The 26195-nt window shown below is 35.6% G+C and overlaps 1 protein-coding gene across 1 annotated transcript in view; it reads right to left on the bottom strand.

Annotated features, from left to right (window-relative positions):
• Positions 1 to 4417: 4417 nt before the first annotated feature.
• The window catches only part of LOC150104663 (protein CDV3 homolog), an 83705-nt gene continuing 61927 nt past the window's right edge, over positions 4418 to 26195 (bottom strand). Inside the window, exon 5 of the mRNA XM_090395860.1 lies at positions 4418 to 7357. Coding sequence (XP_090251986.1) covers positions 7234 to 7357 — 124 coding nt within the window. The 3' untranslated portion in view covers positions 4418 to 7233. The remainder of the gene's footprint in view (positions 7358 to 26195) is intronic.

Below are 26195 nucleotides of genomic sequence, written 5' to 3' on the forward strand. Positions count from 1 at the left end.
AATTTTTTTCGACTGGTTCCCGAGCTCGTCCATCTCTGGCATGGGCAAGCTGGTTTTTTTCTCCTGGAAACACAGGTTTTTCGTCCGTAAACTCAAGAAAATCGGTAGAACCCACACTATTTTGACATTCTACTCCCAATACGGGAATAAAAAGGTGTTAGCCGTTTTTTTTTTTTTGATTAATGAACTTTCTTACTATCTTACTTATATTAATTAACTAGTCTATGAGAGCCTGTGTAGATGAATGGCGGCAGCAGTAGCATAGGCTTCCATGGCACTAGGTTACCCAATGGCAACCTAAGTTCAATTCTAGTCGCTGAATAGAGGAATTTTTTTGTAAGCATTTTTTCGGCCAGTTCCCTGGAAACTCCCTTCCAATTACTAACCGCACTCAAACTTGATTAACTTTTTGCGTGACCCATTAGTGGCAGAGGAAATAGTTACTCTTGTTTCAGACTCCACCCATATTATCTTAATAGTTTTGTACCTAACTACATAATTCTGACTTATGTTCACTTAATGCTAAGAGAGGCTGGATTTAATTTAACTTAGCTAATGTCACAACCTCTCCCCCTGAAGAACAGCCAGCTTGGCCAATGCAATTTATTGAATCCCACAAAAACATGGGAGCAAACTTAGTGAATTTATGCAAATGATATACATTACTTAGGTCAGGGATCATAGTTTCAAAACTGCAATTGTAACAGCAGCAAGCAGTGAACCCATTATTAAAATTCAGTTTGTTTCACATATGTTACAATGTTGTCAGAATCAACTTAGGCCAGATTTGATTTAAGAAACTACTGACTACTCATGTCAACAGTTGTAGGCCTATTTGTCATTTAATATTACTGCATAAGCTAATTTCTATGAGTCTTCTCTTCTAAACGAGATCTTTGCAATCATAGAAATGTGCAATTTCTGCTTGTCTACAGGCATTACTAATCAAGGGGAATGTGCAACGTGAACTAAATTTTTTGGCTCAAGTTAATTTCAATTATTTATCGATGTTAACGTTTATTTTATGATTGATCTAAAATGGTATTTATAAACAAAGAAAAATTCAGAAAAGCCCCAATCTTCATATAGAGTTGCATTTCCTGCCTGAGCCATCTCAAAACAGAGAAAACTGAAGAAATGCAGTTTTGCTTGCCTTATTAGTCGTATGTAATAAAAAAAAAAAAATACTTATACACTGGTGTCCAAAACCACGCGAATCGGTTTGTGGCAATTTCGAGTAAAAAACGAGCACATTGAACAGCTTGAAGCAGACTGCAGAATTTCTGAGTTTCGAATCTTACATAGCATTGTATCCAGGCTCTGGGCAGCGTTCCAAACCAATGGAATGTGTTCCCAACGTTTGCTAAGAGGTCGCCCTCGCTCTACTACAGTACAGATTTATATCATAACAGCAAAACATAATCGACGCACCACAGGTCAGCTTGCAAGTCGTCTCCATTCAAGCACAGGCGCGTGGATATCTTGACAAACTGCAACAAGTAGGTCTACATGCCCGAGGGCCTGTAGCCTGCATCCCTTTATCCATGGCACATCAAGTTTTCATTGATGTATCCATAAAAAATGTTTAAGACCAATAGGCTAATGTACTCTTTAAAAATGAGTCATTTTAGTCTCCCCTGATTCAAGACACTCGATTTGGTGCAAAAGCGGTACAACTTGCCATCACAAGAATGTTCTTGAAATGGATAGATACAGCAGTGCTGGTGTGGGAGGCACTGTGCTTAATGGATGCACTAAGCTACAAGTGATGGAAAAAGGGACTATGATTGGTAAACAATATAGTAATGAAAATATTGAACATCGTGTTCGATTGCTGTGGTGCTGTAAGCGAAAAATTAATTTTTATGGATGACAACATATCCTACACAAGCAGTGAAAATACTTTTGGAGACCGAGAATATTAATTGAATCAAGTGGCCAGCATTCTCTCCAGTTTTCAACCCCATTTAATTACATTTGGCACAACAGGCAGGGAGGGGCATTGCTGCTTGAAATCTCCCTCCAGAAAACAAAGAAGGCCTTATCCTTGCTCTGAAGGAGGAAATGGCGAGTTTGCTGAATCACTTGCTGCTAAGCATAGCATGATGTTGCGAGTGCTACATCACATTTCAGGGCGAACAGATTTCATACTGAAACTTCTCTGCTTTCTGTCAACATTGTAGATTAATTCCTTAACTCTGTCCTTGGAAGATTTGTAACTTTTGCCAGAAATGTTATTTTTGATCAGTTTTATTTGTACGAAATTTATAACACATTTTGTGTAATATGATTTATTAGTATGCCGGCAAATTTATGTCCACATTTGCCTGTAGTCATGAACAATTTTTCATATACAGGTAAAAATGTAATTCATCCTTAGGTTTTGAACACCAGTGCATGATCATCCAGAACAGGATTTCTGGATGATCTGTCTATTAACTATCCTTGGTACTGCGTGTAGTATAGGTTTGAAGTCCTTCATGAGTCAGACAAAAACATTTGGGGTATAACAGATTTCTGTTAAGGAACTTGATATCCAATATTATCAGAAATCCTCTCTGAAATACCTTTCAGATCTGATCTCTGTATTCCTTGTACAGAATTGCATGGGAGAATTATGCTTGGTCTTCTCTCACATTCATTTTCAACTCATCTGCAAGAGAGAAAAATTACTCACAGGATGAGTGCAATTTTAACTATCAAATAAGACCAAAAAAATTCAGTACAACAATGGAAAACAGTAATAAATAGTTACCTAAGTGTGTGGGTAGCTATATTAAATCTTGTGCACCAAGATTTTTGAGTATTCTCTCTGACTTTATATGGGTTTCATTTACTTCATTAGGCTTCCAGGATACTCTCATTATCCTCTCTGCATCAAGTTACACAGTACCATAACTACCTACAGGCTAGAATGCATTTCTTCACTCTTTTAATCCTATAGTAATATAAGCAAAAGGTGAGCTACAGGACCATCTGGCTCCTTCTCAATTCCATGCAAATCTTTGAGAGGTCATTCCTCTGTTAGTTGTTCCCATGGGCTTCACAGCCACCACACATATTCAAACAGGAAGAAGTAGAATTCTTAACATTAGCCAACACAGTTCTTAATATGCTATTAGAATCTGTTCTCTGTGCATGACTGATGTGGGGAAGGGAGAGAAAGATTTCGATGAGTGTAAGCATATGACAAAAATAATTCTTGCTGTTTTTTTTTTCTTTTCAATTCTTGCATTTTAAAAAGGATTCTAAGTTAAATGAAGCATTATTCCCAAATTGAAAAGCTAAAAATTCAGTCTCAAAAACTTTCTGAAGTGTCTTTTTGTTAATATATTTAACAAAATAGATGATAAAGTTAAAATTCTAAAATATTCTGAACAGTTATCCAGCCAGACTATCGCCCTGGAAACCACAAGATTCTGTTCTTAGAATGTATAGAATATACAATTAGATTTTCAATCTTTAAAAGTGGGAACCTGCATATGTTTGTAGTAGGCTCCACTTTTCTGCAGAAAAACATGTTCATTTGAAACAACTGAAATATCTCACTTGTTTAGACACAATTTTTAGTGAAGATTAAATTTAGAAACAGAAAATAGAAGCAGCAAAGCTGGTATAGCAGCAAGACAGCTGAATAAATGTATATGGAATAAGAGAAAAATTCATGCAAAACAAACTAGAACTATTCAAGATAGTGGTCAAACCAGTTTTAACTTATAGATCTGAGAATCAGATTAGAAATAAAGCACCTGATCAGAGACTACAGATATGAGAGTTTAAGAAAAATTTGGGAAATGAACAGATGACAGAATTATATAAAAAAATAACGATATTAAGAACACAACGAAATGTTAACAATCATGAATAATTGAATAGTAATCTAAGATGGTATGTTCACTTAACAGAATGAGTAGAAAGGTTAGCAAAACAGGTGTCGGATGAAAGAACAGCAAGAAAAAGATCCACAGTGAGACCACGATCTAAGATTAGTTAATACACTTTGCAATGATCAGATAACCAAAATGTAATATCTGGTTTTAATAGTCTTGATAGATAAGACTAATCAGGAGGAACATAGCTGATAAGTAGTTCATAATGATTAAAAGCTTAATCATGTAGTAACATCATAGTATATCATCATATATAACCTTGGAAGATACATATCAGAAAAATTTGATGATGACTATGTTCTGCAAACAAAATGCAGTTGACTCTCACTTATAGCAAACCTCTAAAATAACAAACTACTAAAAAACCCAAACTAAAGTTTCAGAGGCACAATGCTATTCTTAATGAAATTTACTATAGTAAACTATCTCCCATAAACAATTCTGGTCCCTATAGATTTGATATACTGAGAGTCAACTATACATTAATTTATGCTAAAAGGTAAAATGACTTTTAAAAGTCTATGCAATTAATTAAAACAAACTTTATTTTAATAAATGTTTACAGAGCAGCCCTGTTACATGCACCAATTTTGTAATATCATATAACATGTTATACTATTATACAGCATAAGCTTATTACCATGAACTCTCAGTATACCATTTAGTGAAGAAAAACAATAGCATATTCAAGTAGAGAAACACTCCTGCCACACAATCCCTTGAGCTTGTTTTATTATTTCAGCTTTGTTCATGTTAATAAGTTGCAACTGCATACCACTGCTGCTCATTTGGTAAAATGAATAAAACGGTAACAACTGATATTGAAAATTGCTTAAGTTGTTTGTAAATTACTGCATTACTAACTATTTTAGTACCTGTTATAATTTATGCAATCTAGGTCACGGGATTAAAAGTTAGCAAGAACAATTTTCAACTTTTCCTTCATGTATGCATTAGTATAACAAGATGCTAAAATGTGGTGGATAAAAAAAAAATCATTATTTAAAAAATGATGTATTATTCACATTGCCTATAATATCTTATGTTTATTTACCATAAGCATACATGAACATTGCTTTATCTGCAGTTACTGTTTTTTCAACAACCAAAACTATGCCTATTCATAGCATCTGCATTCTGAGAAAACAGATTAAGTATGAAATTATGAACTAAAGAGAAGAGTTTTTTTCTGTTGTTTTTTCCCCCCTTCATTTTTTAAACTTTAAATCCTCTCTTCTTCCTATCAATGTCACTATGATACTCTTCATTTTTATTGTATTAATTAATACTATAATCGAAAATGTAACAACATATACCGAAATTTCATTCAGAAAATACGTTATTCAAGATTAATGCACTCATACACCAAGGTATGTGAAAATTCATAACTTGACACATTTTGATTTGTTTAATGTTAAAATGCAATAACTATATAATAAATAGTGAGTTAAAGCTGCAATTTAAAAAAAAAAAAAAGGAAAAAAAAGATTTTATTTTTTATTTTTTTTTATAAAAATGAATTTTAAAGACCATTATGTTATACAGAACTGACAACTTCATAATTAAATTTCTGAGAAATGCATCAATTTGTAAACAAAATAGTAAATATAAATAAAACAAGTTCTTGTCAGTATAATATGTTAATTTAATAAAAATTTAAGTATCCTTATAAAACTAAAAATAAAGAAATTCTCCTTATGTTTACATACCTATAAAATATACTGAAAATATGTTTAATTTCAGCATGCAACAATCACACACACACACACCATAGTACCATGACATCAAATTATTTTTTTAAAAACTTACACTACTTTTTTGATTTATAACCAATACATATTGCATTATGGCATTTATATATCATTTTTTCACTATGCAAAACAGGCTCTGTCTTTTTCTTCCTTTCCACACTTAAATAAAATATTTTAGCAACTTTTATTAGGAGCAATATTCTCAGTTTATCAAATGCAATGCAAATGAGGTCATTACTGAAACAGCCAATACTTCTGAAAAGCAAAATGAATTTAACAACCAGAACCTCCATCTAAAAGTACTTTACATTTTATCCACTGTATAAGATACTTAATCTGTTAAATAATCTTCTAATATTATTATACAAAATGCTACTAATTTTCTTAATATTATAATTCATTAAAGAAATAGCAGTTCCAGTGCAAAAAAACACAACATGACTCTTACTGTAACTTTGGAGGAGAGAAAAAAAAAAAGTTCTGGATTAGTACCTACAAATGAGAAATTCATATTTCAAATTACAGGAAAGATTAAAATTTAAATTACCTTATTATGCATTTCATTGAAACCTTCTTAACTATATAATTCACAATTTAATTTGCTTTGTTTCAGAGCACATGCCACACAATCATAACATACTCAATCATTAAACTATATGTGAAACAAAGAAACCATCCACTGTGAGATGCATACATCCTAGCATAACAAAACCAGATTTCTAATGTAATACTGGCAATTCTCTATGGCAACATATTCATTTACACACACACACACACACACACCCAATTTCAAATTCTTAAATGCCTCAATATAGTGGACGGCATTATCTATTATCCCTCTATAAATATACTCATCTTTAGTTTAACTTCTATAAAATAAAATAATAAAATACAAGATAAACTGAATATATGTTTGTTTTTGAATAAAATAAAACAGTTTTCAATTATTCTGTGAATTATTTAGGCCTAATTCATAATATTTTGATCAGGATTCTATCTAAAAGATGCTGTGCTAATAAACAAGTAATGATTATTTGTATCTTAAATCAACTTTTTGAAATCTACTTCAACACATTTTTCTCATCTGAATTTGAGTGACTCAATTTTAGTTACTTTCAGATATTGCAAACAGGCTTTTAAAATAGTAGAGGAAGAACAGGTATTTAAATAATGTATAAAAGATAATGCATACATACAACACAATCATCAGCTTACTCAATGTGCATCTGTAAGTAGTGTTCTCCACCAATCCATAAATAAATCCTCTGTGGTGCTTAGGAAAGGCCATTTGATCTAGAAAACACCTGCCTCCACATTATGGAGAAAGATGCTGTCGTAGAGAGTAAAAATGTGTTGTACTACAATGCATTCTGAAAATAGCAAAGTCCCATCCCTCCCAGGGTCAATCAATACACATGAGTTATCAATGTCACTGGAGAGTTAGTAATCCACATAATAAAGTCTTCTTTTTATTTAATTCCGGATTTATTCTGTAAAAGAGGTTTCCATCCTATTGTTTCCTGAAGCAGAAATCAGGAGAGAGTTTGTGTTATCAGTTAACAAATTACCTAAATCACACAATTATGCTTAGTTCAATTTTCTTGGGGTAAAGCAGAATACTTATTCTCTAAATCAAGGTGTACTCCTTGATGTATTTCACTTTTCGTCTTTATTCCATGTTTAACAGACTGGAAATTCCTTTCTGCGCTTGGATCACTGAAAGAGAATGATAAAGGTTTAATTTCAATAACATTAAAGCTTTCCGTCTTATATGCAATTCAGTTACAAGAGCTAAATTTTGCCTCATTAATAAGCTTACATTCTTGAAGACAGCCATGAAAACCTTTGGGAGGGGTTAAGGACAAGGTGTAAATGCTGTCCAAAGTTATAAACTTTGGATAGCATTAAAAAAAAAGAAAAAAAGAGTAATATCTCTGTTGTTTAGACAAACCAGCAGAGGAAAAAATTAAACCACACTTAATAAACAACCATGCAACGAGACCAGAAAGTAGAAAAATAATTTGCAATTTGCAGGTGGTTAACACAAAAAGAACATGACTTGGTTTAAGTATAATCCAAGATGATAGCAGGTCAGTGGAATGAACCTTATGAAAACACGTTGAAGATTTGTGGGTTACAGAAATTGGTTGATAGGCGGAAAAGGGAAGATATGATTGAGACATTCAAATTGCTGAAGGGTTTCTATAGGATTAATTCAGAGGATATTTTTGATGGTGGCGGGAGGACTAGGGGACATCCATGGAAGCTGGGCAAGAGTGTGGTTAGTAAGGGTGTTAGAGCTGGATTTTTTACTTTTAGAGTGGTGAATGAGTGGAATAAGCTGCCAGAGTCTGTTGTGGGTGCTATGACAGTGAATGAGTTCAAGGCAAAGTATGATAGATACTGTGCGAATGTCGAATAGTTGTGATGGACATGATGTTTAGGGCCTCCCTCGATGAGGCTAAGGACTCCTTGGAGTCGTTCGTAATAATAATAATAAGAAGAATTAGCAGAATAAATCAACTTCTTAATTGAAAATTAAATCATCCAAAATTTACTTAAGATATCTTTTATCTACAATAAAACTTGTGATAAGTGAGAATTTTTGGCTGATGAATAAGAAAAATCAGCAGAGGGGGATTGCATTTAATTGTCAGGTGTATTCACAGAATGCCAATTCTATGGCATGTTTTATATCATAAATAGTTTTTTTTTAAACCTTAGTTATCGCACCTGTTAGGGCAGTTGGCAAACAGGCATTGCAAAAGCCTGTTTGTCAATTATTATTGACAAAATTATGACAAATTTTGTCACAATGAAATATGACCAATAAAAGGCTTGGTTTGGTTTATAGTTTATTTGGCACAAAAACTACAAAGGTCATACTGTGCCATACTAAAGGTTACAACATTAGCATTTACAGAAAATTTAAAAACAAAAAATAAAGTAGTAAATAAGATGCATACACAAAATGTATGTTAAGTGATGCAGTATCTACATATAAACAAGATTACTGCAGAGGTTCCAGCAGTACATAAATAGATAACTATAGGTTAATATATGTACAGGGTGTTCGGGATAAATTTGACATATTTATAATTAATTATATTTTTCCGTAAGTTACATGTATTAACACACACTTCTCTTCATTTAAAAGTTTGGACCCTTCTTCATTCATATACAAGATGTCAGAAAGGATGGATAGCTGGAACCCACCTGAATCATGGAAGAGAATAACTTGTATCATGATGATTCGTGCCCGCCATCAAAATAAGGATATTACGACTGCTGCCCAATGCTCCCTGAATACAGTAAAAACAATCAGGCATGAACTAGAGACTTGCAATGGTGACTACGAGGATGTAGCAAAGAAGAAAGATCCCTAGCAGACGATCTGATTGCGTTCGTACAGCAGAATTCCTCGCAAATCTGCAGGAACAGGTGTTGAAGAACCCTGGCATTGGAATTCGGGCTTTGTTCGTGGAGTTGCTAACTGTAGTCAAGCCCTGGATAACAAGGGTAGCCAATGGTAGGCCGTATGTATGGCAGCAGGATTCGGCCCCTTGCCACACCTCTGGGAAAAGTCAAAAATGGTTGTCTGAAAATTTCTACGACTTCACCAGTCCAAATGTTTGGCCTCCAAACTCCCCAGACCTTAACCCCATGGATTATTTTGTATGGGGCGCAGTTGAAAAAGACACCCATCGCACTTCCAGTAATACAAAAGCCCAGTTAATGGATAAAATTAAAACAGTTTTTGCGGCCCTTCCCAGGGAGACTGTAGCATCAGCTTGTTCGAGGTTCCAAAGCAGAATTGAAGCTGTGATCGATGCTAATGGTGGTTATTTTGAGTAAATCTTGTTGATAGTATTGTAATTAACTCTGCCTGTAATGTTTTTTTGTCAATTCATTAAATTTAATAGATACAAAGAAGATTTTCTTTTTCCTTACGAAACTGTCAAATTTATCCCGAACACCCTGTATATACAAAACAAGTTAAGGAAAGCAGTGTCTACATCTAGTAAGATTACAACAAACATTATTATACTAATACTTAGAGTCAGATAGGAATTATTATACAGCATTGATGCATAAAATGTAAGTTTAGCATTATGGTATTTACATATTAACAAAATTACAGCAGGGTGATACAAATATACAAGATCAAGGCCCATGGTAATACATAATTGGCCAGATTTAACCTAATGAATAATATATATGTATAAAAGTTAAATTAAGCAAAAAAAAAGGTATTTACATATAAACAAATTTATGGTCAAATGTGTTTGTACAAATTAATTCTTTCTAAAAAATTAAAAACCTTGTGCAATTTGTCTGAGTCTGCTAGGATTTCCCTGAGCGTATATGGCTTAGTTAGATAGGTGAAAATTTCATTCCTCTCGTGTAAATTTTTGACAATCTACCAGAATATGATGAATAGTGAGATGTGTGTTGCATTTTTCACATACGGGAGGATCATCAGCTCTCAGTAAATGAAAATGCGTAAGGGGTGACTGTGACCTGTCCGGAGCCTAGCAAGGACAACCTCCTCCCTTCTCTTTGTACATTGACTAGAATGCCAGTGTTTAATTTCAGGTTTACTGTTATATAATTTGTTTGTTGATGTTTCTTGCCATGTTAACTCCCACTAAGCAATTAGCTTTGATCTTATAAGTTGTCTGTAGTCTGTATATGGAACTGTCAAATAGTATGTGGAGAAGGTATGGGCTGATTTAGCAGCTGCAGCCTCATTTCCTTTGATTCCGATGTGGCTGGGAATCCAGCAGAACTGAACATCGAAATTAAGGATTTTCATTTTGTGAAGCAGGTCATAAAGTACTGAATGAGGATTATCCACAGGAGAGGAGATAGCCTGTAAAGAGCTCAATGAGTCTGTATAAATTATACACTTTCGGTAGCAGTTTTCTTTTATATGCATAAGTGCAAGCTGAATGGCATGTAACTCTGCTGTATAATTACTGCAGTCTGGTGGGATCTGATTTGAGATAATAATGTCAGGAAACACAGCAGCACAGCCAACAGAGGTGTTAGTTCTTGAACCATCAGTGTAGATGGGTAAGAAATCAGCGTGTGCTGCTCTGTGTGCATTAAACAACTGTAGGTAAATGGATGATAGGGTATAAGATTTCTGTAGCTGACAGAGTGAGAGGTTGCAGGATGGTGCGCAAACCTGCCATGGAGGAATGTTGTTATGTTTAGTGTAGCTAATGTTGTCAACATTTATGTCAACAGCTTGCATGTTTCTTTAATATGCATACCAAAAGGATGTATAGCAGTTTGATGTGTGTGATATTGAGATTCCTAATGCAGAGAGAAGATACTTTTCCATGTAGAGTGATCTGGGAGAGATTTTATTTTTAGGGCGTAAATAAGAGACAACTGTTTCCGTCGAAGTGATAGAGCCAGTTCATTTGCTTCTACATAGAGACTTAAAGTGGGTGAAGTGCGAAAGGCACCAGAAGCTATCCGTATACCCTGATGATGGATGGAATCCAACCATCGTAGGTTACTCTGTCTTGCCGAACCATAGACTTGGAACCCATAATCCAGTTTTGAACATATAAGTGCATGATAAAGAAGGAGCAATGAAGCTCGATCAGCACCCCCACCCAGTAGAGCAGCGTTTCTCAAAGTGTGGTACGTCTATTAGTGTTGGCACTACACCATAGAGTATTGTGACCGTTAAAGTCACCCATCAAAAGTATGGGTTCAGGCCGTTGCAAGATAAGGTTATTAAGATCAATTTCATTTAACTCAGCATTTGGCGGTAAATAAATTGAACATACTGTAATAAGGAATCCCACAGAGAAGCGAATCGCTACTGCTTCCAGAGAAGTTTTAAGTTGGACTTGATGGAAAGGAGTATGACTGCCCACTAGGATAGCTACTCCTTCATGAGCAGGACCATCTCCAGTTCTATCCTTATGTATAACAGTGAAATTCCTAAAGGTACAGTCCTCATTGGGTCTTAGTAAGTTTCCTGTAAACAGAAAGGTTTGTGTTTCTGCAACATCTTGATATCGTCAATATTCTGGCAGATCCCATAACAGTTCCATTGTAAAAATTTTCCTATTGTTTTGATTTTATTGACTTGTCTGGTTTTTGAGATGTTGAGGGCTTACCTTTGTCAGATTTATATTTATCCACTGTTTTAGGGAGGTATGGATGGCCAATGTCCATCTTTTCCTCTGGCAGAGTGTTCAAAACATCAAATGTGTTAGGGTCAGTTGGTATGCTTAGTTTGCTTTCAGTAGATATCGAGGTATCAATTTTTTTTGTGCGAGTGTCTGGTGGTTTATATCTTTGAGTGAAGTCTCCACCATAATTTTTTTGACAGATGAGTTTTGTAGTTGGATCATTTTTGGAGTTGTCTCTGGAGTAAGGCCATAGGTCTTGTGATTAATGTGCTCAACAGAGAAGCACTTGCGATCGTAAAGTTCAGATATGGTGAAATTATCAAATGGTGGAATAGACATACATGTTTGAGTTGCTGTTGGCACTTTTTTAATTGTTACTTTTTGAGCATAAGAGGATCATAGAACAGGTGTAATGGTGGCTAGCTTTCTTTTTTTGCATCCTGATGTTATGTTTTGTTCTGTTTTTATTTTTTGTATCTCTTTTTCATCTTTCCATTTCTGACATGCATGAGAGTATGCTGGATGATCTCCCTGACAGTTGACACATTTAGCTTTTTTTTTCAAAGAAAGATTTATTTTCATGTTCTTTACTACCACATCGAGCACAGGTAGTAGAACCACGACAGGCAGTTTGGGCATGTCCATATCTTTGACATTTAAAGCATCTCAGCAGGTTAGGGATGTACATTCTAACAGGACAGCTGAGATACCCTGCTTTTACAGATGTTGGAGGCATAGGTGTATCAAAAGTAAGGATGATGTTCTTGGTTGAGACCAGGCGACCATCCCTGCGTATCAGGATGTGCCTCACACCCATCACTCCTTGATCTTTAAGCTCTGAACATATCTCATCAGGAACCTCAAGGAGACCCCATTCTGATATCACTCCTTTACTGGAATCGAGTGTTCTGTGAGGTGTTACTGCAATTTGTATTCCACCCATTGTCGTTGCTCTTAGTAGTTTCTCGGAATGTTGTTTGCACATTGTTTCCACGAGGATATCACCAGAACGCAATTTCTTGACATTTTTGGGAGGTCCTGCCAGTCCTAAACAGGTGAAAAACCATTTTCCCAATTGGTTTTTCACCTGTTGCATGAATGATTAAAAAGGTTGGTACATTTTTGTTAGTATCCGATATCTTTTGTTTCTTACTTCTGTTTCCATATGCTGTGTCTATTATCAGTACTTGGTTGGGACTTTGTTAGGGTCCCTAAAACATTTGAGGATAAAGAATTCATATTTAAGAAATTTTTAATTCGGCGCCAGAGCTCCCCACCCACCACGGAGCCACACATGGACGCCCACTAGCCGGCAAGCAAAGACTGTGCTCAGGAGTGGAAAGCCAGGGCTACCCTGGACGCTATACCGCCACTGCAGTAGGTCTAGGATCCTGACCCCCCAGACCATGGGGTGAGAGACTTACTGCAACACCGTTGACCGTTGCAGGCAAGTCCACTAGCCGATTGATCCTGGCTGGGCCATTTCACGACCACCCGTCTTGCCGAAGCATGGGCCACAGTAGTGCAAGACTACAAGGACCCCCTTTCCGGATGTCCACAGGTCACACCGCATGGCAAACACGTCAGATCCCAGTGATTGTGGTCTGGAAAAAGACTCAGGAGAAGTAGAGCAAAGAATACGAGAAGAAAAGCAAAGAAAAAGAGGAAGAATGAAAGGGCAAGTACCATCACTGGGAGGTCCCCCCCATCCACCACGAACAGGTGCCCCACTTAGGGATGTACATTCTTATATTTATTTTCATGTTTTACAGACATGGAGGGGACCGATAAAAGGATAGGATACACATGCATCTTTAGAGAGCATTCAGGCATAAAGCAAAGTGACTAATTTCAACACAGTAACCTAAAAGATGGAATATGCAAAATGTTGGGAAGTTGATGAAGAATTATTGCAGATTTTTGCTTTTCCCCAATTATAATTTTTGTATAGTGATTCTAAAACCAAATGTTTTTTTTTTTTTTTTTTTTTTTTAACTGTTTTCAAACTTGGGAGAGTCATATCAACTGTCCCTGTCTATTTCTGCTTGTTTTGGAACTATTCTGACTATGTTTTCATCCTCAAATTTGTAGACAATGGTACAGAAAAAAACTGAAAATGTGTAAAAATGATCATTAATAAATAATCAAGTATCACTGATAAAGCTCATAAGTTTTCCTTCCTGTCTCTTAAAGTGATAACCATATTAATATATAAGCTTTTTGTGTTACAACTATAATCTTAATACCATGGGTGAGCTAAATTTTATGACTGATTACAATTTTATTATTTTTTACATAATTCAGAAACCCTGCTCTAGATGCCAAACATGGAATTTTTCCATGCACCTTCAGGCCTCAATAAGTAGTATAGTGGTCTCACATCAGGTGATGAAATTTATCTCCCATCTATGGCTAATTTTTAACTCGTGTAACTACCAGTGTTTGAAGCAGCTAACTTGTGTACTGCGAATGTGTTATAGGTGACAGTGATACTTGACAAGGATGACACACACTGATCAGTGAGATATTTGGCTGACTGCTGAATCAACACAAAATATTTGAAGCCCCATGACAGTTGTTTCTTAGAGCCAATAATACCTCATGTCCTATGCCATTAACAATTATTACAAACAAATTTCATGGCAATTTCCTTTTTTATGTGAATTTTATTATGTTTAAACCATTTTATATTTTTGCAATACACTTAAAAATACTACATTTTGTCATTTCATTTTTATAACAGCTGTCTTTTCACTTCTTTTCTTTCTCTCTCTCTCCACCTCCAATACAGAATTACTTATGAGAATATTCTCTCTCTGGATATTTCTATAATGTTCTGTCACTAATTTTCATATAACCTCTATTATTTCTCCAATTCCTTTTAGAGTACTCTTTCCTCCATTTCTAAACTTTGTCAATGGTCTCCAGAACATTTTATCTCCCTCGTGATATTTAAATTCATAAATACATATATTCAAATTCTGCCTATGAATTTCTTTTTTTTAAAGTTTTACAGACTACTTTTATACATTTTTCTCAAAAATTTTTAAGAACACACACACATTGACTTCCTGTAAAGTGAGTTGTGATACTACTTCTTTTCCAGGAAAGTGTCTCTGATTTCTTCAGTTCTCCAAAAAGTTCTCATTTTTCTGTAGACAATCATATGTTTCTCTGGTTGAATTCATCGATGTTTTCTTCAACTTTTTAAGTATTTCAAATTTGGTGCTTGTTTTCATCATCATTAAATTCCTTATGATAGCACATGAAAATCGACATCATTGCTAACTGTCTATGAACAATTTCCCTCCAAATTATTCTGTTATGTCAGAACTCCAATAAGGTCTTATCAATCATCTAAGGCACTTCTTACTGTATTAATTCACCTCAATCTGAGTGTTCCTCTGTCTTTTTTTTTTCACCCTCAAACATCCTGGAAAACCATGTTTTGCTAACAGTTTCATTCCCATTTTGTTTAAGGAACCATATCAAATTAGATTAGATTTGCTCACACATTCACGAATGTAAACAATCTCAGGTTATTCCCAAATAACCTCATGCAGAAATGTTTCACTTGTTGTAACAAGTGAAACATTTAGGATGCAGTTGATGTTATCAATATTCTGAGTATCTTTATTGACGATTTTCTTACCCAATTTATTACAACAGTTAAAAAGTAAAAACCTGAGATTAACATTTCAAATTTTGCTATCAGCTTTAATGTCACTTTCATTCATAATGTGATCTATACATGTGCACCCATGCCTCACAACTGATTTAACATTAAACAATCTTACTATATCTCATTCAATTCTAACTGTTGACGTACATATTGTTTGATATAATGTCCCATTTACATCATATAATTACAGTGTTTTAAAACACTTGTCCTCTGGAAACAGTGACATATGCTTTTCCAGATCTATAAAAAAACTTAAAATACAGATCTTTATTATATTCCCTTGAATTCTCAATATTTGTTTTAAAGTGAAAATCTGATCCTGACAGCCACTATTTGCCCTGAAACCTAGCTAGTTCATCTCTAACTTTCCCTTTCTTCACATATGCTTGACTAAATTTTACCAGAAACACTCAAAATTACTCCACAATTCTTACACTATTCCCCCCCCCCCTTTTTTTTTTACAGATGGGAACTCGTTGACTAAGCCCTCTAAATTATGCAGTATAGTCACTATAAAACTTTCGCATCTCTACGTAGATTTGAGGATTTCTGGTTGAAAATCATTTACTCTATTCACATTTCAAGTTTTGATGGCTTCACACATCTATAATACATCAGAAATTCTTAAATATGGAGATATAAAAACTTGGCAGTGGCTACACTCCATAATCCAGAAAACTGAATTCTATATGACTTGAAGAAAGCAGTCAGTTGTTCTCTATGCAACGGTGAATAAAACTGAATTTTCATCCTCAATTTCCTGATGTGTACCCTCAAGGCATGTTCAGGCTACTATGACAGCACTACATCGTTGTTGACATTATTGTTAATCATCAATACAATTTTCACCGAAATTAGTCCATTACTTGTCAGCACTCCAATACAGCAATACCTTGCATAGTCCAGCTTTGATCAGTCTGGATTCACTATAGTCTGGTTTTAAATCCTAAAAAATTAGTATACAAAATTATTTTTTTTATACATAAATGTTCGTTTTTTTTTCCCTTTACACAGTCAAGTCTCTTTTTGTGTGGTTTTAAAGTTATGCAATACGATATTTCAATTGTATATCCGCGTTGTATATGTATGTACCTAAACTCGCCGAGAATATAAACACGGCGTTATTTTCAACGTCTTAATGTGTAAGCTATGTATAGTATACGAGCAAGCAGTGGACGTTTGTGAACTTTAATATTGAATTAACTTCTATGTCTATCAGTTTTCGATGTGCAAATCTGTAGTAAAGTTGATTTGTGATAATTAAATTTTAATCCCATTTAAAAAAACTACATAATGAGTGCAAAAAGAAAACATGAAAGTGATTCTGTCACCAAGAAACATAAATGACTCACTTTAGAACAAAAGCTCAATATAATCAAGCTTCATGAAGAAGGTGCATCCTTTGCTAAAATAGGCAGTGAAAAGGGAATGGACGAGTCATCAGTTCGAAAAATCATCATCATCTTCCTTATACCCTCTTTTACCTTGCGGTGTCGAGGGTCCATTGATCATCGGACCTCACGCTGTTTACAGGATAAGGTGGTCAGCCTTATGCCCCGGTGTATCCTATGGCCTGTAGTGTTGAGTTCTCAAGGGCAGTTTGCCTGCTTTGCGGGATGAAAAACCCCAGAATAAACTAGGGAAAAAACCCTGCTGTCCACGCCCAAGACTGGCTAACTTGGCTATGGCTGAGGAAGATCCTTCAGCTCCTCACGTCACCGACGGGAATCGAACCTAGTACACTCCTTCCCCAGGCATATGGTTGCGAAGCGCATAGCCACTAGGCTAACCACGCGGACCCTCGAAAAATTATCAAAAAAAAAAAAAGAAGAAAAAAAAGATCAATACAAATCGCAAGGTATGGCTACGGCTTCTAATTTATCAAAAATAGTGCCAAAAACCAGAAGCACTCGAATGGTAAATATGGAGCTACTATTATCCATATGGATCGAAGACTTAACTCAAAAGCGAGTTCCGCTTAGTCAAATGGAAATTCAAGCCAAAGCATTAAGTCTTTACAATGGCTTGAAGACTATTGATGATATAGAAAACGAAGGTGAGGGAACTAGTGAAAATTTTACGGCAAGTCGTGGGTGGTTTTTTCATTTTAAGCAAGAACTGGTATTCACAACGTTCGTATTGTTGGTGAATCTGCCAGTGCAGATAAAGAGGCTGCTTTAAGATATCCGAAGGAATTGAGTGAAAGCATACAAAAAGGTGGCTACAAAGATGAACAAATATTTAACGTTGATGAAACGGGATTATTCTGGAAAAAGTTGCTATCATGCACTTTTATAGCAGCCAATGAAAAGTCATGCCCTGGATATAAAATTTTGAAAGACCGTCTCACACTGTTATTAGGTGGAAATGCAGCAGGGGATTTCAAATTAAAACCGATGCTTGTGTACCGTGCAGAAAATCCTAGAGCTCTTAAAATTGTATCAAAAAATAATCTCCCAATGTTATGATGTTAAAATAAGAAAGCATGGGTCACAAGAGTTTTATTTGAAGATTGGTTCGCCAACTATTTTTGCCCTACAACAGAACGTTATTGCAGAGAAAAAGGATTAGATTTTAAGATTTTATTGATCTTAGATAATGCCCCTGATCATCTGACTGGTCTTTGTGATTTAAATGAAAATGTACAAATAACTTTTCTTCCGCCAAATACAACATCGGTGATCAAACCAATGGATCACAGTGTCATTGCGACATTTAAGGCCTATTATTTGCGGCCCACTTTTTCGTAAGCCATAAAAGCTACAACAGGAGAAAATGCGCCTACTTTAATGGAATTTTGGAAGGGCCACAACATAGGCGAAGCATGGCACGAATTAACGACAAGCAATATGAGAACAATATGGAAACATATCATAGCACATTGCACAAATGATTTTATTGGTTTTGAAACTCATTTTGCTGAAGTCACTAATAACATAGTGGAAATTGGACAGCAACTTGGTTTCAAAGAGTTGGATTCCGTCAACATAATTGAGTGCATTGAATCGATCACTAATAAACTGGACAATGAAACACTTATTAATATGGATGAACAATGAGCTTATGAAGAGCGGGAGGACAACTTAGACAACGACAACTGTGTTGAAGTGCCTGCACGAGAATTAACAGCTGAACAACTATCAAAAATTATTGGAACAGTTGAAACCTTGTCAGAGCACATTATGGAAGTTGATTCCAATATTGAACGTAGCCTTACAATTCACCGAACAATAAACAATGCAATTCGTTACTACAAAGAAATGTATGAAGAGAAAAAAAACCAAAGAAGAAAAATGTGCAGACATCGATATTGCAATTTTTAGAGAATAAAAAATGAATTACAAAAAGTATGTATTTTTTGTTTAATTATTTTTGATAAAGACATTTGAATTTATTAATCTCATTTTATTTATTGAAAAACAGGAAGAACATTTTTTTTTTGGAACTAATTATAATTTTTTGTATGTATTTAGTTTCTCGATTAGTCTGGGATATCGGTGGAACCGATTACCTGGACTATGTAAGGTATTGCTGTATTGTGCTATCTAACATTTTGTTCTTCAAAAGCACTTCTGACTGAATCAATCCACCTAGACCTTGGTCTTCTTAGTGTTTTTGGCACCAAATGCCTGTTTTGCTAACCTTTCTTCTTATATTCTCTTTAAGCGACCATATCACAGTAAAATCTCGCATGATAAGTTAATATAATTAACTTGTCGAGCTCGATTTTACAGGGGCTTCAAACCTAAATAATATAGAAAAAATTATGTATGTTTTTTTTTTGTCTGAATATAAATTAACTACCTTGTGAAATGTGTTACATATTTCCTGTTTGAATATTGTACTTAAAATTAGAGAAAATGGATTAAGTGGTATTAACACAGTGAGTTAGCAAAAAGAATACTTTATCAGAAAGGTTTGCAACAACTTCCAAACAAATTGAGTGCCTTAAACAAAGACTTTCAAGCAAGAAGACCGGAGTGACATCACCGCACTGACGGGTAATCATGGACACTCCGAAGTGGGAACAAAGAGCAATGAGCATATTTAAGAGGCTGAAAGGGGAAGAGAAGGGAGCAGTTATTAGGACGACTGGTGCTGGTGTTTTGGTTCCGTTATACCGGCTGTATGGGAAGAGACAAGAAGAGGCGATGACTCAGAGCACGTAACTGGAGGCTTGGTACCCATCGTCGAAACTACGTCAACGGCAATTCCTCTTCAAATGTCCGGGAAGAATTCCAAGGTGAGGCGGACAGCATGTGTCCCACCGTGACCCCCCCACAAAAGGCTAGATGCCTGGTCAACAAGTAGCCACCAGCAGAGGAAGAAACAATGGAGTACAGAAATGTCTAAGATAAGAATATGTTCTGTGTAAAGGCAAAGATTCAAGATGTCCTGATAGAGGCTTTGTTCATGAGTGAGGATTGTGCATGCATAGAAAGAATTCTGAGTAAACATGTGATATTAATGTTTTTCTAGGAATATAGATATGTAAGAATTGTGTTATGTATTACATAAGCATCACTGGTAAAGTGTTCAGTATAGTGTTAGAGTTACTCGAGTGTACGTTATGTTTGTGTAAGGTAAAATCCTGAAGGTAGTTATGCAGGGAAGAACAGTTATTCTATACAAATTGTCAAGTATGCATTGCATAATGCTAAGTATTGTGTCAAGGTTGAGTGAACGCAGAATGTGTATAATTTAATGGTATAATATATTTGCTGGAGCTAGATATGCTGGGAGAATCAGTTACTACTCCCTGCTATTTTGTAATCTCAATTGTTTAGTTAGAATAAAATGTTTTGTTTGAACAACAATTTGATCTAAGCATTTCCCAATCAATGCATATCTTAAATAAATTACAGACCTGTGTTGATTAGGTATAGTCCCGAATTGCTGTATGAAGATTTTGGCTAAGACCTTACCTTTGTTCCTGTTCTTATAATTCTTAGACTACTATTTCTGCCTGACTAGTGCAGTCATAAATCAAATAAACTTGTCTGGCAGAAGAGTATGAGAAAGTAAGTATACTGCAATCGTATGGGCGGTAATAGTTAGATTTGGAGTCAGCTTTATGTGCAGTAGGAGCAAAGGGCAAGGGCAAGAAAAGATGGGGGGGGGACAAGATTTTAGGCAGAAGAGCTTAGAGAACAAAATAAGTAGGGAGAGTTAGAAACTTAGAAAAAATGACGCAACTTAGTAGATAGCATAAGCTTTACAAATGGCACAGCCCAACAAGATTAGAAATTAGTTACTAATAAAAAAAACCATACATACATGCCAGATAATGATAAAATTTTACAATGACACAGTCGACAGTATTAAAATCAACATAATAATTCCGGAGAAAAGTGGATTGAAATAGTTTTGGCAAAAGGATCAGATTGTTGTTATATGAATTTTGGAATAATGAATGTAGATGCTAACAATAGTGACCCAATTAGTTCTAGTATGATGGAAAAAAAGGAATTCTTCAGGACTGTAAATCCTCAAATTGTAATTCCATCATTTTCTGGAGATGGTCATGAGGACATAGACTCTTATTTTGGGTTTGTAGACGAAAGGTAGGAAAATGGTCTGCCTTTCAATTGTTAATACTTCTCAGAAACAAACTGATAGGTAAGGCCAAGAATTTTTTAAATTCTTACCCCATACTAAGAGACACATTGGAATATACAAAATTCAAGGCTACCTTAATTGCAGAATATTCCAAGGTTAAGAATGTGAACCCAAACCTATGGAATTTCATAAATACATGCAAGGGAACAAGGAAAGTGTATTAGAATTTTACAATAGGTTGCTGATCCTAGATAGTAAGTAGTCTGAGTGTCTCTAAGGACGAAAAGCCACATTTACACTGGGCAGCCTTTCACCAATTTAGGTTAGGGTCGAGAGATGAGTTAAGGGAGGTGGCATTTAAGAAGAGGATAAAGGGCTTGGAGGAGTGCTACCATTTAGTCAGAGAGAGAGAGAATTGGAGATATTCATCCCTTCGAGTGCACACCTTGTGGCAGACAAATGTCACAGCTGGTAATACCAAAAATAGGATTAAAGTTGATATGCAAGAGGATAGATTCACAAGAAACGAGGAAGAAAGAAAAAGCAATCTAAAAACTTGGTTCACAGTGAACCTGTTGGACAAGGAACAAAGGCAAAACCCAAGTCAACAGACTCTCTAGACTTAGAAATTTATCAGACAAGAAGTGGAAAGACAACAATAACCGTTGATAATTGAAAGGCAGGAAAAAATAATTAAGCTATTGGAAGAACTAAAACTTTGCAATTCTCATAATAAGCCATACAATGAGATTGAGAACAAAGAAAGAATGAGAGAGGGGAACCCCTCCCCTGATGTTACAATTGTAACAAGGTAAGGCACTTCGCAAGGAAGTGTTATAGGCAAAGCAGATACGCGTCAAGGGAAATGGAGTATGACTCAAATATCATACTAGCTCGCGGTAGCTCTCAAAGCTCATCTAGCAACTCATGCTGTCAAGAAAATAATGTCAAGACCCAGCAAATCATTAGCAATCATGCAACTCATAACTCCAGAAGCAGAAAATGAAACAGAGCAAGTTGTTAGTCATGAAAGGAAAATGATGAAAAGGAATAGGAAGAAAAAAATCGAATGAGCAAAGGAAAGAGAATGAAGACAATAATCGAACAAAAGGATCCAAATCATCCCAGAGTCCCTCTGTAGATGATAACCTCCATAAGGAAGTCTTAACAAAGGTTCACACCGATCAGGATGATGCACAATTAAACATTCAGAGGAGGAAAGGAAAAAGGACAGAAGGAATGAGACCGACTGAACGACTGATCAGCAACCAAGGAAGGAATTTTGCTTAATTATTAGCCACACAAGGTTTAAGAGATATAAAACGAGGGTTGTTGTAAACAAAAATGCTATCCTATACACTCCTAGGTTACGTATCAGGGATTTGATGACAATATTTCTATTCTATTTTCCCTCAACACACACACACACATCTTCAGTTTATATCCTCATATTGAGCATTTTACAGACCAGTCACTATCGTGGTCCCTTTCCTGAATCCTCTCTACCTTCATTTCTACATAACCAAAAAATCCCGTCAACCAACTGTATGCAGAAAAGTCCAAAGTCAAAATTTTATAAGGAGGGATATTAACCATCCTTTCCCTGCTTACCAGTGTACTTCTTAATATTCAAACGATCCATTGAGCTATTTTAGATATGTCCTCTAAGCTTCAACTAACTGTTCACTAATCATTCCCAAATCCCTAGCTTCATCAATTTCCAGGTGCAATTCTATCAATATAAATGCATGGTTGTGCATGAGGTTGCATTCTGCTGAAAAGAACAAAGCATGTAACTCAACCTCATACTCTGCCACATTAAACTGTCAACCATTACCCTTTACCTACATTATCATTAACATATAAAATTAAAAGTAGCCAAAGTACAGATATCCTGTACATCAATGATGATTTATCTTCTCTTTAATTCAATCGCACCATATACCACTCTAATGCAGCAAGCCTAAATAAGTCGGTGAGTGCTCAAATGGAAAGCAGCAAGTATACATTCCATGAAGCAAAATGAAATCCACAATAAAATTTTTTTTTTCATGGAATAGCTTTTGGAAATGCCCAATTAAATGTTGTACTTGTTATAATAATAATCTTCGTGTCCACATCAATGAAAGAAAGAAGCTTTTCATTGAACTTACTTGCTAGAAGAAAATAAGTGCAAGCATAATAATCAAGTGAGATCTCTAGTTTCTGTTGTGATCTAAGGATATGGGGTAGAACAGACAATGAATGAGTAGAAACAATAATCATAATAAATAAATAAAAAATGAAATAAAGGAAAATAAAGAGAACAACAATGTAATAAAAGCTGCAAAGCAAGTCTCCACATAGTCAAGTGAAACTATAGAACTTTTATCTAAATGCTATGCTTATTCTTTGTGTAGTGTCTGATGTCATCCCTGAGAAATGAATTTGCGAGAATCTCAGCAAGAGAGATAATGCTTTTCTTTGAGTCATGTAATTTCTCATGTAATTTCTAGAATGACGATATAGTTATCTTCTGTGTTTAATAAGAATTTAAAAGCTAGATATATAGGATGGGGTGCTTAAGGGTCAAAGCTGTATAACTGAGAGGAGACCTCCACATAGCCTTTAAAGGAATGCGGAGAACCGACCAGGGCTTCTGACCTAATGTCCAATCCTCACCTTCTCGTGGTGCACCCTGTTGGGTATCTACTTTTGATACTGAACGAACGAGGAAGGGCTGGCAATTTGGGATTTAGTCGACCAAATTGTATTCTTATTGGTTAAACCAAAATAAAAAATGATGGTACAACATGACAAAATTTCATGCCGGCTGGGGCGTCGCCCGGTTAAACAAGGCCCCCGTTGTTTTCGCCAGGGAACCAGGGCGAACAGCGAAAAGTCAGCTACTGGAACAAATCTGAAAACAAACCCCAACTCAACATCACCAGAGTTAAAGATCGGTACTATCAATGTAAGAAGCCTGAATGGCAAAGAAATGGAGCTAGCTGAGGAATTAGATAAGTACCAGATCGACATAATAGGGGTGACTGAAACAAAAAAGACCAAAACTGGTGAGATCTTTCTGAGCAATAAATACAAAATGTTATATTCAGGCAATGACAATCAAGGAAAAGAAGGAGTAGCCATAGTATTCAACACAAAATACGAGGCTAATCTTCTTGAATGGCAGTCAGTCTCAAGTAGAGTAATGTGGGCAAATATGAGAATGGGGAACTGGACAATGAGACTTATTGGTGCCTATGGTCCCACAGAAGGTTCTACTAAGGTAAAAGTGGAGGAATTTTTTGAGGCTTTAGAAAAAGCAACTGACACAATGAAAAATGAAAAGTTGGTCCTTGTTGGGGATCTAAATAGTAGAGTAGGAAATGATTGTGAGACATACAAAAATATTTTGGGAAAATTTGGAGAAAAGAGCAAAGCTAATAATAATGGCAAATATCTGTTGGATTTCTGCTCAGGACATGGACTGGTTATTACTAACACCATGTTCCAACATAAAAATGTGCACAAATTCACATGGAGAGAAGAGGCTAGGAATAAGAAAAGTCTCATTGACTATGTTATTGTTGATAGTGATGTTTTCTCCCTGGTGCAGGACACCAGAGTGTACAGAGGATTTGAAATTGGAAGTGATCACTATTTAGTCTTGAGCAGGATAAAATTGAATTTCATATTGAAAAGAATAACATGTAAGAAAGTTTTAAAGCGAATAAAAGTCGAGCAGCTCTCAGATGTGAACTGTAGACAAAAATACAGAAATATTATTGAAAAGAAAATGAAAGAGTTTGAAAACAGGAATCAAACCTTGGAGATTCAGTGGCAAACTCTGAAGGAAACATTGATTGATTCTGCCAGAGAGGCATGTGGTGAGGTTGTGTGCAAGGATAAAAAAATCAGAACTCCCTGGTGGACACAGGAAGTTAAAGAGGCAGTGAAGGAAAAGAAGAAAGCATATCAAAAGTTCCTGGCAAATAAGTCAGCTTTTACTCTTACAGAATACAGAGACAAATGTAAGAAAGCTAAACAGTGTGTAAAACTAGCTAAACAAAAGTCATGGGAGGACTTTGGCAAGAATATAGAAAATAAATATCAAGAAGGTGGCAAAATATTCTGGAGGTTGTTGAAGAAGCTTAGGAATGGAGGAAAGTGTGCTGTAAAGGGAATTAGAGATGATAAAGGTGAAATGAAAACAGGAGAAAAAGATATCCTTGAAGTATGGAGTAATTACTTTGAAAAACTGCTAAATGAAACAAGCAGTGATGACAGCACAGTGATAAAAAACACTGACCAGGCATGCAGTCAGGAATACATATCCATACTTGAAGTAGAAAAAGCCATCAAAGGCTTGAAATGTGGAAAGGCAGCAGGAGTAGATGATATTCAACCAGAAATGCTGAAGTATGGTGGTATAAGAGTCTTACAGTGGCTGCACTGCATAGTTCAGAAAGCCTGGACAGAGGGACGAATTCCCGATGATTGGAGTAGAGCTCTCATAGTGCCCATATATCAAAAGGGAAATAAAACTGAATGTGAGAATTACAGAGGTGTTTCCCTACTGATTGTTCCTGGCAAGATCTATGCAAGTATACTTGAGAAGCGGTTGAGAAGAATTGTGGAAGAAAAGCTTGGTGAAGAACAAGCTGGATTCAGGCCAAATAGAGGCTGTCAGGATCAGATCTTCACTTTACGACAAATAGTCGAGAAAGCATGGGAATATAACAAAGATCTGTATTTAAGTTTTGTCGATTTGGAAAAGGCATATGACAAGGTGCCAAGAGAGAAGCTATTCAATACGCTGCAGTTATATGGTGTCAATGGTGCATTATATCAAGCAATACTTAGTCTTTATTTGAGTTGTGAGTCAGCAGTTAGAATTGAAGGAAGTACAGGAAGATGGTTTAATGTTAAATCTGGTGTGAGACAAGGATGTACATTATCCCCTCTGTTATTCATTATCTATATGGATCACATTATGAAGGAATGTGGTATTAAACCTGATATCAAAATTGGAGATGTTAATGTCAGCTCTTTGCTTTATGCGGATGATGTTATACTTCTAAATAAATCCGCTACAAGTCTGCAAGATTCTCTGACTAAATTGAATAGCTGTTGTAATAGATATGGTATGAAGGTCAGCAATAAAAAGACAAAG

The sequence above is a fragment of the Typopeltis vanoorti genome, chromosome 7 (genome assembly GCF_054136105.1).
Source record: "Typopeltis vanoorti isolate ZY-2024b chromosome 7, IOZ_Tvanoo_1.0, whole genome shotgun sequence".
NCBI classification, from domain to species: Eukaryota; Metazoa; Arthropoda; class Arachnida; order Uropygi; family Thelyphonidae; genus Typopeltis; species Typopeltis vanoorti.